Source organism: Buteo buteo, chromosome 25, assembly GCF_964188355.1.
Source record: "Buteo buteo chromosome 25, bButBut1.hap1.1, whole genome shotgun sequence".
NCBI lineage: Eukaryota > Metazoa > Chordata > Aves > Accipitriformes > Accipitridae > Buteo > Buteo buteo.
This window is the reverse complement of record NC_134195.1, coordinates 17,759,268-17,775,347: the sequence shown is the minus strand read 5'-3', so window position 1 is coordinate 17,775,347 and position 16,080 is coordinate 17,759,268. Positions and strand designations below refer to the sequence as shown.

General features: G+C 42.9%; 1 protein-coding gene across 1 annotated transcript; it reads right to left on the bottom strand.

Annotated features, from left to right (window-relative positions):
• Positions 1-2,857: 2,857 nt before the first annotated feature.
• CLDN34 (claudin 34) lies at positions 2,858-3,502 on the bottom strand. Its single transcript, XM_075057362.1, has one exon. The coding sequence runs from the start codon at positions 3,500-3,502 to the stop codon at positions 2,858-2,860; it is 645 nt and encodes a 214-aa protein (XP_074913463.1).
• Between the last annotated feature and the right edge of the window lie 12,578 nt (positions 3,503-16,080).

The following is a 16,080-nucleotide window of genomic DNA, read 5'->3' as shown; positions in this document are numbered from 1 at the left end:
TTAAATCAAAATAATTTCATTTCAGCTGCCTGATTTTGCAGACAACCCTAAAAATAGCTATACAAGCACAACCGACATGGTAACAAACTGACCTCCTGAAAGGTGACTTAGCTTCTCAAATTCTAAAACAAACGTGTCATGAAAATATGCACAAAGCAGCTATGCCTCCTTGCTGGTGAAGTAAAAGCACAGGAGATTTGCTGTCCTCTAATACCAAAATCTTAATGAATGCAAACGTTCACTAACATTTAATGAATCACACAGCCTTGAGGGATGAAGGTTAGACAGGCTTGATCCCATTGAAATCGATGGAATGGCTTTGCCCCTCCCTTGCTCTGAGCTAAGGTTGTTTTTTTTCTCCTGTCTCTTCCTCAAGGAAGGACTGGGAGTTTTAATATAGCCTGGTATTTGACCATAGACAACATTTTATCATATATCAATATATAATCTGAACCATGTGAGTATTGATAGACTGCTGTATTAGAGACCTAGAAAGTACAGTGGGAAAGGATTCCAAGAGCTCCATGTAGTCACCCCTCTGTCTTGAGATAGGCTCACTCATACCTACAGTCTTCATAGCACTATTTATGTAAACTTATTTTTGACAAAGTGTTATTTTAAAACCCCACACATCTCCTTAGGTAATCTATTCCAGTGTTTAGCTGGGGAATTTCCACACCATCTAGCCTACATTTGACACACGCACCACCAGTGTTTCAAAGCCATACATCAGGAGAGATGAACATAATTGCCGGTGGAAACAGCTGTGGCAGCAACGCAGAAACTTGGCATGTGTCTGATGTTGTTTGTTCCTTTTTCTTTTAGCCAAGAAGAATACGTGTAAATCGAACCCAATCATTTAGTGAATGTAGCTAACAAATACAGTTGGGGTGATTGACATTTCTGTGCATACGTGAACTCAAAAAAGTTGAAGAATCAGTCATTTTCTGTTAAAGTTCAAATTCCTTGCCAGGGAATATTGGTGGTTTATTAATGTGAGGAAATGCTGGCATAAACACATGGATAGATCTTTTTTTCCTTACAACTACAATAAGATAAAATCTAATATTATTGTAGGCCCTGTGGGAAGAGATAACAGTTCTATTGACTTGCACATTTAAAAACGAAACCTACCAACATTGTAAAGGATGTATAGTAGAAATCAAACTAGAAACTATATATAATAAACAAGCTATTAAATTACTTGCCTTCATTGAAACACCACTTGAAAGTGCTTTGCAGCACTGTAAACAGTCAAAACATAAATCCCTGCAGCAGATGAAAAAATTACCAATGATGAGATAAGCTGCTGTTTCAGAAGAGACTGGAAGACTGGAGAGGAAATGAAGGTGCTATAGAGATTCTGTATAGACAGTATAGTTGAGACCATGTGGAGGAAAAATTAGACTGCTAGGATAAGTTGAGGTAGTAACAGCCACAAGCAATAAGACTTGGTTTGCTGGCATTTTACCTTTTCTTGTAATGTACAAGAATTATTACATTTTTGTTACATTTTCTTTTCTTCTTTGAATCCATGAGTATTTTAGAAAGTAGAGGACAATTAAAAGAGTAAAACTAAATTACTTAGATTCCTGTAGCATTTCTTTAAAAGTCTAATAACTTTTGGGGGAACCTGTTTTCAAGAGATCATCAGTTTGTCAACACTGTTTACTCATTCTTCTCAACCTCTTAATTATTTTTTTAATTGCCCTTATTGCAGCATGTGGGACATTTTTCTCTCTCTTTTTTTCTTTTAATGGCACTGGCATATGAAATGCTACTTAAATGACAAATTCATTTCACCTAACTTTATCTAGCTTAGGTGAAGTCTGGTTGTGTACGCCAGAGTTGGCAACTGTAGTTATTACAGCCATTACAGTGGCTTAAGAGAACCAGGTTTTTAGGGAGCATGACCTCTCCCAGCCATTCTAGGCATCTATTTTGGAAAAAAGCTCTCTTTGTCTCTACATTGACTATAAATGGAGCTTGAAGTGACCAGTTTAGGTATAGATGTCTACATCAGGTCAAATGAATCATACCCTGAAAGTTGCACTGGATATTCCTGGTTACTAAGAGCACTGATTTTGACAGCAGCTTTGTAATAACTTGTAGAAGTTGTTTCCGTCTTTTGCAATACCTGTGGGTTCGGTGAAGTGTCTGATGAAGAAGCAAACACTTGCAGACTTTTTGGCTCTGCCTAAGTGAGGAACTAAGAGCGCACCTTGCCCACAGGCAAACATGTTGCAACATAAAATGCAAATAGCTTGAAAGAAAAATAGAAGCATTAAAGACACAGCTCTTTATGTGCCCTAGAGGAAGAGGAGGAACTGGCAAGATCTTGGTAAGACAATTCAGGGAAGACTCATTTGACACAACCGTGATGACACTCATATTATTGGTGTTAAAAGTCTTGACTTGTCACAAAACGTACTTTGCTACAGATGTAATTAAATAATGGACAAAATAGTTTAGTACCAACAGGGAAACAAGTACACATTTAATACACCTGATTTCACCTTTTTCTAACAGGACAGTGGTTCAGAGTCAGCTCTTTGAAAATGATAAATATCTTACACAAAAAAATAAATTAATCAATAGCGTTTGTATATACAAAAGAAGACAACTGGTAAAACTTAATCACAGTTGCTGCTCAACAGCAATTATCTCAAAGATGAACCTCTGGTCGTATATGTGACAACTAAGACTGTAATTCAGCTGGTTCATATAACAAAATAGTGTGGCTGCTATAGACTAAAATTAAATTCAGCAGTTCCTTGACTATAAAATCGCTCGTGCTGCTGCCCTTATCTCTTGACTATGCTCTTGTTCTGAAACAGCACGGGAGGGATTTATCCTGTCAGGATTTCGTGGTAGTGTTTGCGGTCGCTGGAAATCTGTACGAGAGAGAAAAAGTCCCACTCAGCAGCAGGAGGATGACAGCTACAATCCCGATAGGAATGGCAGCGCCGGCTTCCTGCGCCGCTGGGCTGGAGGGCATGTCGTAAGAAGGAGGAAAAGCGATGCTCTGGTTGTGCGTTACCGAATAGAAATTCCAGCTCACGGGAATCAGGACGCACAGACCGGCGAGTATGTAGAAGCAGCCACCCACCAGGAAGAAATGGGTAATGAGAGTTTTGCGAGTGACTCCCATGTAAACATTCCTCAGAGCAAATATTGTGGCAGTCACTCCCAGCAAGCCCATGAACATGGCGATCAACAGGAGACCCTGAGCAGCATAAATTTCGTGGGGGATGGAGGAGTCATAGCCACTGAGTTTGTGGCAGAACTGTTCTTTATAGCCAGGCGAGACGTGAAGGTAACTGATGAAGCAGACTTTCCAAATCCCCACCCAGGCAATGCCAGAGGAGATGATAGTGGTGTTGTCCACATGCCACACTCTCCATTCCACCATTCCCATCGAAATGGTGCACAGGATCCAGCCTACCGTACCCAGAGCGAAGGCGGCTAGCTGGAGGTGCGAGCTGCGGGCCAGGGAGCTCATCCTCCGGAGGTCTTCTACTCTGTCCCAGACACGGTTGCCATGTGAAGAGAGGCACTGGGAAGAAACACGGTATAAAATTACAAAGGCAGTTATTATTTGGGTGAATAGGTGAACCTGTTAGTGAAAAAGAAAAAGCAGGAGAGAATATGTGCACAGGGGGAGGGTGGTAGTCATCTTTCTCCAACTGTAATGAATTCTTGAAGTTTTAATGTCTGTAGACAAATAGCATCTAGGTTTTAATTCTGTATATGTCATTGTATCGGAAGGAGAAGAAAGGGTTTCTGATTAGCTCCCTTTACAATCTCCTTTTTACATTCACAAAAGGAAATTTCACATCTTCTTCCAAGTTATTTTCTTCCTCGGTAATTAACCATTATGCTCAAAGATCCTTATACACATTACATGTAATAGGAGCCCTAGGGTTACTGGCTAGTAGAAACTAAATCTGACTAAATCCGCAGATCCTGGCTGTTGCAAGAGATCCTACGAAGCAGCCGCAGAAGACGCAGAAGCCGTGATTTCAGTGCAGCGGCCAAACCCAACAGACCTTCTGCTCTTGTGCCGCCTTTCCTGAGAGCTGCTGGGACCAGCGTTAGGCGGAACGCGCCGTAGTTCAGAGGCACGAGCAAACCCAGGCCACAACGTCTAATAACAACCACTGAACATTGACCTTTTTTAGATTATTTAACCGTGAATGCATCAGCAGAAACACTTGAATTAATCAGAAATATAGAGTGCTCTGTGCAGGGGCTGGAGCCTGGATCTGCTGCCTTTGCTTTCCTACCCTCAAACTTTAACCAAGATTCCTTCAGTGTTTTACCTTTGCAAATCACACTCATTCATAACCTGCCCAACTTGTCCAGTTCAAATCATCCTAACGCTGTAGTGGAACAGATTTTAGTCATTTAACCTAGCAAAAGATTTTAGGTTTGTTTGCTGACTGTACATTCTAAGTGCAAATTAGGGGTTTATTCTAATTAAAAAAAAATATCTGTTAATTTCCTATGTCTTTCATACAACCTTCTGAGCAATTATAGGAATGATCTGTGATTAGAGAAGATGTGGCCTTGAATTTATTACATAGATCTGAGAGGTTCTAGGGATCGTTATGAGTTATCTAAAATACCTTTTCTGCTGCTCCCATTGCATTCAAGACTGAAGAAATACTGTACCAAGTTCACTCTGATAATAAGACGACGGATCTGCAACTTCTCTAGCAAAAACTTTTCTATTTACTTATCTTAAACGAACAGATTCAATTGGTGATACAATCTAGTTGCAAAAATCCATCTGCGGAAATCTTAAATAAAAAAATATCTTCATAACAATACGGCCTTAAGCAAACACTGTCCATCCTCTCATACTGGTGCCCACCATATACTTACTTCAGTCCTGAAGCTGATGCCAGTGATATCAGGATGGGACAGAATGAGTTTTGACGCCAGCCAAACACGGCAACATCTGCAATTTTATCGTTTTGGCCTCCCCATTCATCTATGTATCTCCAATAGAACTGATTTCCTGTGGGACATATTAATCTCCATTATTGCAAATGTACATTTAATCCCTTCCTGCACAGAGGAAATTGCTCCAGAATTGCCTTCTGTGGTTTTTATCTACTTAAACCAAAACCAATTTATAAATGGTTTCTCAATCTGCTACATTATTTACAAAGTGATTGTAAACCCCCCTATCTAATTAAGAGTTCTTACCAGCCACACAGCATAGTCACCCCACAGGGCATTATGAATGGTTTTCTTTCCAGTTCCACATCAAAATACTGTTGTTTCTGTACATGTCTAGGGGAAGATGCTAGACCGAAAAAAGCGTGATCAAAGGAGTCCTGCACGGACTCCCTTCTGCTGCTGTTTGAATCAGTTGAGCACACAGAGGCCAAACCCAAACCATAGTAAAATACCATTTTGTGCAGAGCCCGTATTTCTGTAACACTTTTTGTATACGCCATAAACATTCATTTAAACCACTTGCTGATATCAAGGTTGTAGAAGGTAGGCAAGAAGGCCGATCCGTGTCATTGAGAGCTCTTCAGAGTATGGTATCAGTGTATTACCTTCATGGATTGAATTTGCCCACCTGTCTGCTCACAGAATTAAATGAGATTGTATCGGTGATTACCGAGCCCTCTACCAAACCTTCATGTGCTAAGCTACTTAGAATGGTGTCCAGAATTGAATTATAAAACTAAAAAATAGGGAAAATTCTTTTTTTTCTTGTGAGATTCACAAAACATACAGAACAAGCGAACATGCAGGCTGAAAGAATTCAAGGCTTATACAAAAATTCTGAAAACATAGGAGAATACCCAGCTAACACAGATGGGCTTTAGATGAGGTACCAAATGTCTAGACACAAAAAATTGCTTATGTAGGAAATGATTCATTTTGGCTCATTTCTCCACACCCTGCCCACTGGAGCTTGTTTGATGTAACGTGGTATCACTGACTTAGAAACAAATCAAGGTGAAAAAGAAATACTTCTGAGATCGATGATGGAATTGAATTACAATTCTCATACTTGCCTGTTTTGGAAAGTCAGACAGAAGCCTGTGCTTGTGACCCCTTGGTATTCAGAGTCAGCAAGAAAATAAGGAACAAAACATCAAGGTGAGATAGTTAGAGGAATTTGCTTGCCGTGTGAAAACACGTCAAAATTAAAGCAAAGATGTGGCTCCTGGTTCCAGCCTCTACCGTTATGAATATTAATAAGCACCCCGTAGGTTTGCTGGTCTCCTCAAACGAGGACAGAGGTGTCGTTCGTTGCCGGACACGTTCGTTTCAAGGGGACCTTCGGGTCAGAACGCGTTCGGTCCCCAGTGTCCGGCACAGACCCTCGGCCCACGGCAGCCCGGCATCCCGCGTGGACCGAGAAAAGGGTCTTTTTTCAGGAGTCCTGGGGCCAGCATTTCCAAAAAACCACAAAAACCAGAAGACGTTTCGCTTGCAGACGCCAAGTGAAACTGGGACTGAGCTGCAGAGGGCGACTCCCGCCAGGATTTGACCCAACTCGGCGGCGGGGAGAGCTCGGGGGAGGGGGACAGGGGGACGGAAAGGAAAAAGGAAAGGAAAAAGGAAAGGAAAAAGGAAAAGAAAAAGGAAAAGAAAAAGGAAAGAGGAAAGAGGAAAGAGGAAAGAGGAAAAAGGAAAAAGGAAAGGAAAGAGGAAAGGAAAGGAAAGGAAAGGAAAGGAAAGGAAAGGAAAGGAAAGGAAAGGAAAGGAAAGGAAAGGAAAGGAAAGGAAAGGAAAGGAAAGGAAAGGAAAGGAAAGGAAAGGAAAGGAAAGGAAAGGAAAGGAAAGGAAAGGAAAGGAAAGGAAAGGAAAGGAAAGGAAAGGAAAGGAAAGGAAAGGAAAGGAAAGGGAAAGGAAGAGGAAGGAAGGAAGGAAGGAGGGAAAGAAGGAGGGAGGGAGGAAAGAAGGAAGGAAGGAAGAAAGGAAGGAAGGAAGGAGGGAGGAAGGAAGGAAGGAAGGAGGGAGGGAGGGAGGGAAAGAAGGAGGGAGGAAGGAAGGAGGGAAGGAAGGAAGGAGGGAAGGAAGGAAGGAGGGCAGGAAGGAAGGAGGGAAGAAGGGAGGGAAAGAAGGAGGGAGGGAAAGAAGGAAGGAGGGAGGGAAGGAAGGAGGGAAAGAAGGAAGGAGGGAGGGAAGGGAGGAGGGAGGGAAGGAAGGAGGGAGGGAAGGAAGGAGGGAGGGAAGGAAGGAGGGAGGGAAGGAAGGAGGGAGGGAAGGAAGGAACCTCATAGCAAGAAGAGTGACAGGGCCGGGCGGGTGGCTGGGGCTCACAGCAGCCCTGACTTTAGCAGTGCCCTTCCTTTAGGTTTCAGAGAGAGGCATTCCCGTCGGAAAGGAAGAATTTGATCCATCACTAACTTGCTATTCGCATAAAAAAAGGGAAGAAATAGTATTTTTTTCATAAAAACTTTTGGTCCCTGTGCAAATGCCCTCTCCAGCCTTCTGAGAGAAAAATGCAAAAGTTCAGTCCCTGCGTGTTTAGAGCTATACTGGATAAAATACAGTTCAAAGCCCAGGTGATATGGCAGTCTGTGCTAACACAGACAGCATTGGCATAATCTATTGGCCGGCTTCATACTTTGGTAATTATATAAATATTTTGAATTAATTTAATTAGTATAGAAAGATTACCTATATGGTCTGAATAATACGGTGATGTAACACTACATGAAATTTCCTAAGGCATATGAACTCATATTCAGTCAGCTACAGGCAGTCTTCTGAACAATTAGTTGGTGTTACTGGCATGCGGTTCTTGATGTGGAAGCTCACTCAGAGCTGCAGATTTCAGCATTCAGAGTTTGCGTGCCAGCTATTTCATGGGATGGAGGTAGCCTACAAAGGCAGACTTGACAGGAGGAACAAGCTAGGTCTACGTGGTGTGTGTGCCAGTGGACAAAAAACATGACTGAAGCCCCTTTTCATCCAAAGAAGCAAGAGAAGTGTGTTAAGAGGCGGCTACGGTTCCACCTCTTGGTGTCCCATGATTTCATCAACACTTTCATTTCAAATCCATTCGGTCCAATCCAACAAGCATTCTAGCAGCTTCTGGGGACAGTCTTTGGAAAGTCTAGACACAATAGCTAAAAATAGAGAGTTGCTTCTACAGGCTTCTCGCCCAATAGTCCCTTGCTATCATTTTTTCTCTCTTAATACATCTTTCAATTCCTTCATTAGAAAGGGCTTTCCTTCATAGATGTATTTTTAACTAAATACCCTACCTGAGTAAAAACAAAATGTAAACTTGCTAGCATTCAATCAAAATTTGCACAGAGAAGACAGAAGCTAACTGTAAAAGATGACACATGCTAGTGAATTCATCCAAATACAGAAACTTGAAGCATCCTTTTGTCTTTATTGCTTATTTTTATTTAAATGAAGCATTGCACAGTGGGTAGCTGTTTATGAAAAGTGTGTTGAGCCATTGCCCGTATACTTCAGGGACAGAATGAGACAGGACTTTCCCCCTCTCAGTTACAAGAAACAGATGAGGATGCCCAGGAGCTCTGTTAACTTTCCTACAGCTGCAAGCTTGCTTCTAGGGGAAAAAATGCAAGCAAGCTGCTCTCTCAACTGCCAAATGCTTTCACAGAGGGGTTTTTTGGGTCATCTGTGCATCGGGCTTACCTTTAAAAAGACTAAAATGAAATGCTGCAGTCAGTAAAGGTCAGTTCTCTCTGGCCACAGTCCCATCTCCTAATGTTCTCAGCAGCAGGAGCAAACAGAAATGGAGCTATACTTGAAATTTTGTCAACACTTCTTTTACTTCCAGTAATTGCTAGTGACAAAAGGCTGGGGCTATGATACCAGTTCTCAGAGTAGAGAAACCTAAATGGCACCAAATGCATTTCACTTCTGGAACTAATATTGGTCCTCTGAAAAGCTGTTTAAATTACATGCAGCAGTCCATATGCATCAGCTGGGTTTCAGATCTGCTTTCTAAAACTCAACCTGCCTTAAGCTCCTGAAAACAAAGATTTAAAAAACCCTGCAGGTAAATGCAGGGAAAAAAGCTAGCATATTTTCTTATTTAGTGCATTTAAATATAAATGGGCCTTTCAGGTTACTGGGTCTCACACTCCCTCATGGGGTGAGGGTCTGTGCCAGGGGCTGACGTCCAACTTGTAGGGTGGCATAAGAGAGTCCCCCAACCACGCAATCACCTGCAAGACTTGTCTTTAAATGCATCATTTCACATGACGGGTTGAGGGCCAGATGGCACTAGCTTTCAGCGGCGGGGAGTTTGCAATTTAGCAGAGGTCCTTCAGAGGTTGGTGTGTGTGCTAGGTAATACATTCCCCAGCAGCAGCATCCCCTCTGCGGTATCTCCTGCCCTTCTGGGACCTGAAGCACCAGGCAGAGCGGGATGGGGCAGTCACCAACACCTGGAACATGAGATCTCAGACAGAAAGAGGCTGCAGGGAAGTGTGAGATGGGGCTGGGGCTTGTCATGGGAATTTATGGAAATCTTACACAAATTGCATGATCCTTGACGTGATACTCAAAGACTGTACTAATGCTCTAGACCCTTGAGTTCAGATGTGTCTAGAAGAGAACTTCAGAAATGTTTTTTACCCTTCTGTCATCCCTGTTTCACAGCACAGCTCTGGTTGAAGTGTGGCTTTATCTCTAAGTTTACCTTCTTGCTGTGGTCCCTGCCACAAGAGTTGCCAGCAGTGGCTGCTAAATCAGTCTATTCCTAGCTTCTTCAAAAGACATTTAAACAAACACTCAGTGTAGCAATTCTTTTGCTCCTATTTTCTTAGATGCAAAGTTTGCATTTATGACCCTTTCCTTGAATACAGTCTCCCTGACATTCATGAAGTCTTGAACCCTGATGTCTCATGTTTGGGTTTCAGTTGTCACGAACATACTCATTTTCAATTAGAAAAGACAAACTAGTAGGGCATAGAGTCTTAAAAGTCATTACAGAGAATCTCCAGATTTAACACACCTTATGTACCCCCTTCCTCCCAAATGCCAATATCGAGTGTTATGAACTCTGCTGCTTCCACTTTCTCATTGTGTTTCAAAACAAGGAAACTAAAGCAATCTTCACTTCTCTTCCATCAAGTAAGAATACATTGAAATTTAGCTGTGTAAAAGTTCTTCGCCTATTTCAGGAAAAGATTTTGTTTGATTCGCTTTGGTCGTAGGATGAAGAGAAACTGATCTACCTCACTGGTTTTTCAGGTCCTAATTTACTTTTCTGTGGTTGAGCCCACCTTAAGCTCTTGTTAAATAAGGAAATGTCACAGGCTCGTAGGCAGTGAGATGGCAGTAGGCTTGACCTAGGACCCACATGACCCCATATTATCATATTTTCTACAGATTGTTTTGCCCCTGCCTTGAAGGGAGCTCCATTTAGAGCCCAATTAGAACAGTTTAGGGACATGCCAGGAATGAGAGCCCCCCAAAAACCAAGGCAGATACACTGGCTGGGTTGAGACGGGATCCTCTCAGGAAGCTTCAGAAAGCAGAGGGAAGCCCAAAAGCTTGCCTGCTGTGGGTGTCTGGCACAGAGAAAAGAGCACGAAGGGGTCTGAAGTGTGACCAAGGCAACCACATCCAGGTCCCAGAGAGCTCACACGCGACTGGGAAGACGAGGGCACTGAGTACAGGCGTGGGAAGATGTCACCCAGGAAAAGAACGGGAACTAATGCTGCCGGGTGCCTGCGGGAGAAATGACGAACACCTGAAGCACCCAGAGCATCACCCGGTCAGGAGGCAGAAGCGTTGCCCGTGCTGACGGCGCGTAAGGAACTGCCCACGGAAGGGGGAATCGGGGAGCACACGACCTGCACGCGGCAACCTGAGGATGAGGTTTTCTTCGGAGACATCGGGTGGGGGGTTGCAAGGGAAGCTTTCCAAAAGGATAGGAGACAATACTTGTTTCTTTGTAAGTGATAGCACGGCTAAAATAAAAAACACTAAAAAGATGTAACAATAGAAGAGCGAAGTGTGAATCTCCCTGTCTGCAGCCTGTCTGCCTGTTGAAAGATGGTTTTGCTTTAGGAATTCTACTGCAACTTGTAACCACCTTGAAGAGAAAGTTCATGATAAACTCTTCCTATATAAAATACACAGTTATTTTTCCCAGCTCATGTAAGCAGGAATCGATTTATTTCCATTTATTTCATGTTTTAAGCAACTATTTTTGCTTTAGATGTTGCCAGGCACCACATGGATTTTGAAATTAACGTTCAGATCCTGCTTTTGTAAAGTTTTATAGCCTAGATACAGCTTTATTGGTCTATACTGGATATGGTTTACTAACCAAGTCCTTTGTTCAATCTAAGTCTTGCAGCAGAAAGGGAGTTTGAAAAAACCCAACAGCATAGTAATTAAGAAGGTCTCTTCTTAGCAATATCCCTATGATTTAATGCTTGAAAACTTAATTCTTCAATTCCCAGTTGGGAAAACATTCTTTATAGGAAACAAATAAATATTTAAATCTCTCTCCATCTGTTCTCTATCAGCACTTCATAAAATAAGTCATATTAAAAAAAAAGGAGACTTACTTCTGTGAGTCTGAGAGTTGCCTAAGACTTTGAAGCAGTGTCAGCTGGATGAAGCAAGTTCCAGAAGAGAGGTGGAAAATAATGCCCGTGCAAATCGTCCGACGTGTTACTCTACCAAGTAGGTACCTCACGGTTCCTCGTCACTCTCTCACTGGGTCAACAGAGATGTAGGAAGTCAGTTAATCATTAACATATTATAAAAATATGAAAGCTGTACCATATGCCATTTTTTTTCTAATTGCTCTAAAACACTCACCAAGGTATATAGATAACTCCCATGGAAAATTCAGTTTTCCGTATGACACTTTCAGAAAATCTGCCTTTGTGATTACATGATCTTCCAGCCTGAGACCACCACGATGTCCCTGCCTGAAGGACACAGAATTCTCATCTGAGAGAGAATGAAGTGATTTCATAACCCTTTCTTCTTTGTTAGAGTTTTCCTCCTGTACTTATGCGACCCAAATTAGTGCAGCTCTGCAGTGGGAAGAAATATAGGGGAGAAGGAGGTGATTTTTCCAAGGAGTAAACTCAAGCTGAACTGGTCTCTTGTTGATACTTCTGTACAAACAGTACCATGCTTGCTATCTCAGATACTTTTAAAAAAAAACCCAAACCCCAACACTTTTATTTTTTTTTTTTTATTATGTTATGTTTGCCTTGCTTTGTGGTTTTCCCATGAATGTTCTCACAATGGTTCTTACAAACAGTAAGAGAGTTCTTAACTCCGTTCTGGTTTCTCTTCTTTGACACCTAGCATAAACTATGTTAATTGCCAAATGGTGCACTGGCCCCCACAACAGGAGGACATTTCCAGGGCTGGTGCTGAAAGACGAGGAGGTTTATTTCACAGAAGTATCCTGAAACGGAAAGCCCTCATTGAAAAATTCTCACCTGTAACACGCACCATGGCTGGTCATTGCCACCACTAAAGAAGGCTGCAAAATGGCATTAATCCATATCCTTCAGTTTTCTGCATCCCCTTTAATCCAGTTCCCCTCCCCTCTTGCCGTTACCTTCCAGCGGATGCCGATTCACTGGTTTCACGTGCAGGTAACGCAGCCTGGCTATGGCAACACAGTCTTACCTTCTTCCGCAGCTCACCAGGCTGGGATCGCCTCTCTGGCTGGTCGCAGCTAGATGGTGTTAGTTTGTTGCTCAAACTCAGCTACTCAGGCTTTGCTATTGCGTGCCAAAAAGCCCCGACACATATAGACCCCGATGGGCTCGTTGTCATGTGTTAGGATTGAGTGTGGCCTTTTGACATGGTGACGGGTCTTGCTGATTCAGAAGGACAGCGTCCTTGGGCAGGAGGCAGCTGGCAGATAGACTCCTTTTCTGGGATTTAATAACTGTGCAAGACAAAATTTGCAGGCAAACCTATCGCTGATCTTACATATGAAGCTGCTGCACCATGCGATAGGAGCGGCACCCCCGTGCTACTCCCTGAACAACGCTTCTTTGTCCCCCAAATGCTGCATTTCTGACCTATTTCTTCTCAGTCACAAAAACCCCCCATTGTGACACTTTAAAGATTAAATTGTACAGAAAAATAATAATTGCGATATATTTGTTGACCGCCATCAGCCCAGTGAAGTTTAATTCAACTGGAAATCTACAGTGCTTAGTCTGTGATAACATGACCAGCAGCATAAGCACCATTACATTAGTGAGAAATACAATACGCACGAAATGGAATGGAAGCAAGATAAGAAGCAAACAACAGTACTAAGTTTTTTCCTTCTCAGTATATGATTATGGCTTCCATAAACGTGTTCCTTTTTAGTGTATTAGTGACAAATTATTAGGAAGCAGATGGAAATTAAGTAAGTCTCTGACTGCCTTATTTAAAGGAACACATTTTACACATCAGACTTTATTGTTCTTTGAATGCCAATGATTAATACTTTTTCAAGCAGAAAACATTTGTTTTCTTCCTCCTGTGGCCTTGACCCAAAGCACACTGAAATCAGTGGAAATAGTTCTGCTGACTTCAAAGACCTTTAGATCAAGCCCGGTCCCTTCTGTGGTTTACAATTTCATTGTTAAATACCACAGAACAGGAAATATTTGTTTCACGTTATTTTTCCTTTCATTTGCCACGTTGAAAAAACCAGCCTGAAATCAAGATACTGTGCAAGATACATTTCCCAACGAGTGGTACCAAATAGGCAGCAGACAGAGCCCCGTAAACAGCTCAGGGGCTCAGGTACAAGTACTTGCTCGCTTTTTGTTTCGAGACAAAGGTTACTTCTCTCGGGAAACACAGCAGCCTCCCTGCACACAGCTTGCCAGTCTGTGATCAGTGAATTGGGGATTAGGGCTGTTGCATCCTCCCTCTGTCACCGTTCGTCCTCAGCAGATCATCAGACCGACACCTCTCCAAATCCAACACTGAACCCAAGCGTGGGCGTCTAAACCCACAGCTTGAGTCTGAGAAAAATATTTGCATCAACACCTTTTCTAACCGTATCCTTTTATGGGCAAACAGTTGTCCTTTGAGACCCGAGAAATTCAGAGACGAGACAAACATCTCCACCAAACTCAACACAACCCACATTACAAGTCCATCTCAGCTCAGCAGCAGTAGACTCTCTGCCCGTTTTGCCTGTGCCTCTTCAAACGCGGATCACAAATATTGTCAACAGTATGTTGAATGACATTGAAAAGCAGGACGCTTAAAAGATGAGGACGAGTTTTCAGAGAGCACACAGTAACCTCATTGCCCCACTGCTGATGCCAACCCCACAAAGAACCCACTGGACACCTGCATAGATAAACTCTACAGCTGTTGCAATAACAAACACCCCAAAGCAAGATGGGCTTCTGAAAGGGTGGAAACCCTTTGCACCCCATTGCGTACGCCTTAGGAAGGGGGAAGAAACCTTCCAGGCGAGGGGGTTGGGAGCCCTCCAAGTGGGGAGGCTCCGCGTTGCTCTGCAGATGGAGGTGGCCAGCGGTGGTGGGATGGAGAGGCCACAGCAGGAACCTCCCCCTGTTCCTAAACACAACCCTGGGGTGCTCTTAGCATAGCATGGCAAAGGGCTTGGTTGTTAAACAGCTTGACTTTTGCTTTCGGAGCGGTTATCACTCTCTTTGTCCTGCTAAGCCCAGGAGCATGCAGCAGCCAGACCGCCCAAGGCTTGCCTCTAAAGAGAAGCTCAACGGACTCCACGGGGAAACACTACACGCTATCAGATACTCAACTCAATCCCAAACTAAGTTCACCCCATTCAAAGCTGCCAGCGGGTGCTGCTTGCATTTAGAGTTGATCCCATCGGCTGGGAGGTTCTCTGGCTCCACAGGACTTGGTAATAGTTTTGTTGTGCTACTGCCATTATGTCAGTGTATTTTGCTGGCTTTGATTGATTTCCCTTCCGTTTTGTGAAGACCCAAATAAGCATCCAAAATGCTCAGTCCCTACCATCCTGTGTGTTCGTTCTGTTTATATTTTTTCGGTCCGGTGTGGGTGAGATTTAAACACGTTTTAGTCTAACGCTCCGGTGGACTCTGACATCATATAAGGGACATTGTCTATTCTCCTTACTAGCAAGAGAGATGGTGTTCAGTGTCCCATTCAGGTGTTGGAAGCTGGGGAGCCTGTACTCCATCCAGGTCTGGACTTGCTTCCTTCCAAACAATCTTGCACAGCACTAATATCCCTATTAATGGTCAAATACTTGTTTAGTGCTTCTGTCCAAACTATGTCAGAGATCTTTCGTCCACCATCAACGCCACCAGCAGTGTCCTCAGACTCCCTGCTGACACACTAACAACTCTTTTTTGCCCTTAACTTTTCCTGGATTGCCCTTATAACTGAGCTAGAAGACTCAGAAAACTTCCTGTGAAGAAGCTGACCCTTTTACTATCCATTAATTAAAAATAAAGGGGAAATGGAAACACACAAAACACAGCTGCCCAGATTATCTCCAGCATGGGTTGTTTAGAAGTTTTCTTCAGAGACCAGCAACTGTACATCCTTTGAAATGGGCTCAGTATTAGTTTTTGAAGCAAAATTGAGATGACAATTACAGACTCAATAATTTCAAGAGGGATGATTTCACTGTGATTGTGACTCAACAAGGGGCTGATTTAAAACCAACAAAATTTGTCTTTGGCTCAGCAAGAAATGGATGTTTTTTCCTGGAGATGCGGAACACAAAAGCTCGCATGCACAAAATGAAGGGCTGCTAAAATTAGATGCACTCTTGTGGTTTGGGTAGGCTTCTAGTTATTCCCAGATACCCCAAAAGTAGGTCATTTGAAGCTTAACAGACATTTCCCTCAGACTTGCTGACATTTTAGAGCTAGTAGAAGAGACCACCTGATGGGAGGATGTTATCGACATGTCACACTCCGGTTTCGCTCCGCCTTGGCAGCCTTTCTGCACCGCTCGAGCACCGAGCATGGCAGTGTTACAACGCCGGGCTTTTTTCACTTCGTTGGAGCTGCCTTAGCAGCTTGTTCTATCAGCTGTTAGAAGTCACAAGAAAATCAAGTTCCCATAGATTTTCATTAAAGGGAACCGAAGTAA

What these genes read in the sequence shown, in the direction of transcription:
- CLDN34 (XM_075057362.1), bottom strand. Translation starts at nt 3,502, where the DNA reads ATGAGCTCCCTGGCCCGCAGCTCGCACCTCCAGCTAGCCGCCTTCGCT.